Genomic DNA, 2,577 nt, shown 5'->3' with positions numbered 1-2,577 from the left:
CACCTGTTTTCCCAATTAGGTATTTTGCATTTTTTCTATTTTTTTTTCTTTTTTTGGTTTTGCTTTACTGATTCTTGATGTCTCGTTGAGTCATTCATTTCCATTTGTTCAGTTCTGATTTTTAGTGAATTATTTTCTTCATTGCTTTTACTTCTTTTTTGTTTGTCCAAATGAGTTTTCAAATGAGTTATTTTGTTGTATGGAATTTTTTTTCCATTTCACAAATGATGTTTTTTAAGGAGTTATTTTCTTTTTGTGGTTCCCAAATTCTTTTTTCTGGGAGTTATTTACCTTTTCCATTTCACAAATTCTGTTTTTCATGGAGTTGTTTTCTTTTTTCATTTTGTCAAATCTATTTTTAATCAGTTGTATGCCTTTTCCAAACCTTCTTGCAAAGTTTTCATTTCCTTTCCCCATTTTCCTTCTAGCTCTCCTTTAAGATCTTTTAAAATTTCTTCTAGGAGAGCTTTGTGTGGGGACCAATTTATATCACCCTTGGTGGCTTCATCTGGAGAAAATCTGCTTTTAGTCTCCTCAGAGTTTGAAATCTGTTCTTCCCTTTTACCATAAAAACTATCTTCCGAATTCGCTTTGCCTTTTTACTCATTTGAAAAAAAAAGTTGGGGTCTGCTTTCAGGGCAAGGGAAGTTTTCTAAGCTTCCTCTACAAGTGGTAGCAGTAGCGGCTGTGTTGAGCCTCTGCTGACTCACTCCCAGTGTTGGGTGAGCATGGCCAGGTCCTATGAGACTTTGGCATTTTGGGGCTCACTTTTTACCTTTTGTGTTTGTGTTGGATGTTTTATAACTTCTCTGCTCATATACTAGCTTGCAACCAGGAAAGAGTAACCAACTGCTGTAGAATCCTCCCCATATCTTCTCTGCCAGGCAGAGTCTGCACCACCCCACAAAGTCCACACTGCACCCCAGGTCTGCACAGTGTGCTCTGGCTTCCATGCTTGGCCTGTTTGTGTCTGGCCTCCTCGCTCAATGCCCTTGAATTGAAACAGACTCTATTTTGCTATCTTCGAAATTATTTTCTGCTGGTAGGATTCTGCCAGTCCAGAACTGATTCAGAGGCTGTATTTGGTAATTAACTGAAGGTCATGGAAGAAGATCAAAAAGAAGTGTGTGTCCTCTCTGCCATCTTGGCTCTGCTCCCTTCCCAATAATGATCTTAATGGGTGTAAGGGAACTTATGTGGGTTGAAAAAAATTATAATTGTAACTTTAGTATGATGTTAATTTATCAGACATCAAGAAATCTCTTTTTTTGTGACAAAATATTGAAGGTTAATATTACACAAAATGTGATTCTACATAATCCTCATAAAAGAATAATTAATATCATGATATATTTTGTGTTTTTCTGTTTCTCTTTTTCCAGGATAATCCTCCAAATCTCTAGAAAACATTTATGGAGAATTGTTCAGAAGTGAAAGAGTTCATCCTTGTGGGATTAACAGATACCCCAGAGCTTCAGGTTCCCCTCTTCATAATATTCACTATCATCTACCTCATCACTGTGGTGGGGAACTTGGGACTAATAATTCTGATATTGGGGGACTCTCGTCTTCACACACCCATGTACTTTTTCCTCAGCAATCTCTCTCTGGTAGATTTGGGTTACTCTTCAACTATTACTCCTAAAGTAATGGCTGGATTCCTCCCAGGGGACAAAACGATCTCCTATAGTGGATGTGCTACACAGATGTATTTCTTTGTGTACTTTGCCACAATTGAAAGTTATCTCCTGGCTGCTATGGCCTATGATCGCCAGGTGGCTGTATGTAAGCCCCTCCATTATACCACCACTATGACATCCTGTGTATGTGCTAGTCTGGCCATTAGCTCCCATATCTGTGGTTTTATTTTTTCTTCCATTCACACAGGAAATACCTTCAGCCTCTACTTTTGTAATTCTAACACAATCCATCACTTTTTCTGTGATATTCCAGCCCTTTTGGTCCTTTCCCGCTCTGTGTCCTATATCCATGAAGTAGTTATCTTCTTTGCTGTAGGATTCAATGTATTCTTTGCCCTTTTTTTCATTCTGAAATCTTACTTTTTCATTTTCATTGCCATTTTGAGGATGCGTTCAGCTGAAGGACGCCAGAAAGCATTCTCCACCTGTGCTTCTCATCTCACAGCTGTGTCCATATTCTATGGGACAGTGATCTTCATGTACTTACAACCCAGCTCCAGGCATTCCATGGACATAGACAAAATGGCTTCAGTGTTCTACACTATGGTCATCCCCATGTTGAATCCTCTGGTCTATAGTCTGAGGAATAAGGAAGTCAGCAGTGCTTTAAGGAAAATCATTGACAAGACAAAGTCTTCATTAGGTATTTCCTTTTAAATAAGGAGAAAACTACTCAAGCTTTTTCTTCCACTCTATGATATTTAATGTACCTTCTCTCCTTGGTTGACAAACCCTTTATTATCCCTGGATCCTTTTTTATTCAAAATCTGGAAAACATCTCCCCTTATTGGCTTCTAGTATCAGTTACTATGACCTATATTATTTTTAGAAATTTGTGGAATCTGAATGTTTTACACCTCAACTCTAGTTTGTGCAT

At 38.1% G+C, this 2,577-nt stretch overlaps 1 protein-coding gene across 1 annotated transcript; it reads left to right on the top strand.

The window, feature by feature from the left end:
- The first annotated feature begins 1,412 nt into the window (after positions 1-1,412).
- Positions 1,413-2,357, top strand: LOC127540211 (olfactory receptor 5B12-like). The gene has a single exon (XM_051964819.1). It carries the CDS (start codon positions 1,413-1,415, stop codon positions 2,355-2,357), a length of 945 nt encoding a protein of 314 aa, XP_051820779.1.
- The last annotated feature ends 220 nt before the right edge of the window (positions 2,358-2,577 follow it).

The sequence above is a fragment of the Antechinus flavipes genome, chromosome 6 (genome assembly GCF_016432865.1).
Source record: "Antechinus flavipes isolate AdamAnt ecotype Samford, QLD, Australia chromosome 6, AdamAnt_v2, whole genome shotgun sequence".
Lineage (NCBI taxonomy): Eukaryota > Metazoa > Chordata > Mammalia > Dasyuromorphia > Dasyuridae > Antechinus > Antechinus flavipes.
This window is presented reverse-complemented; position numbering and strand designations above follow the sequence as displayed.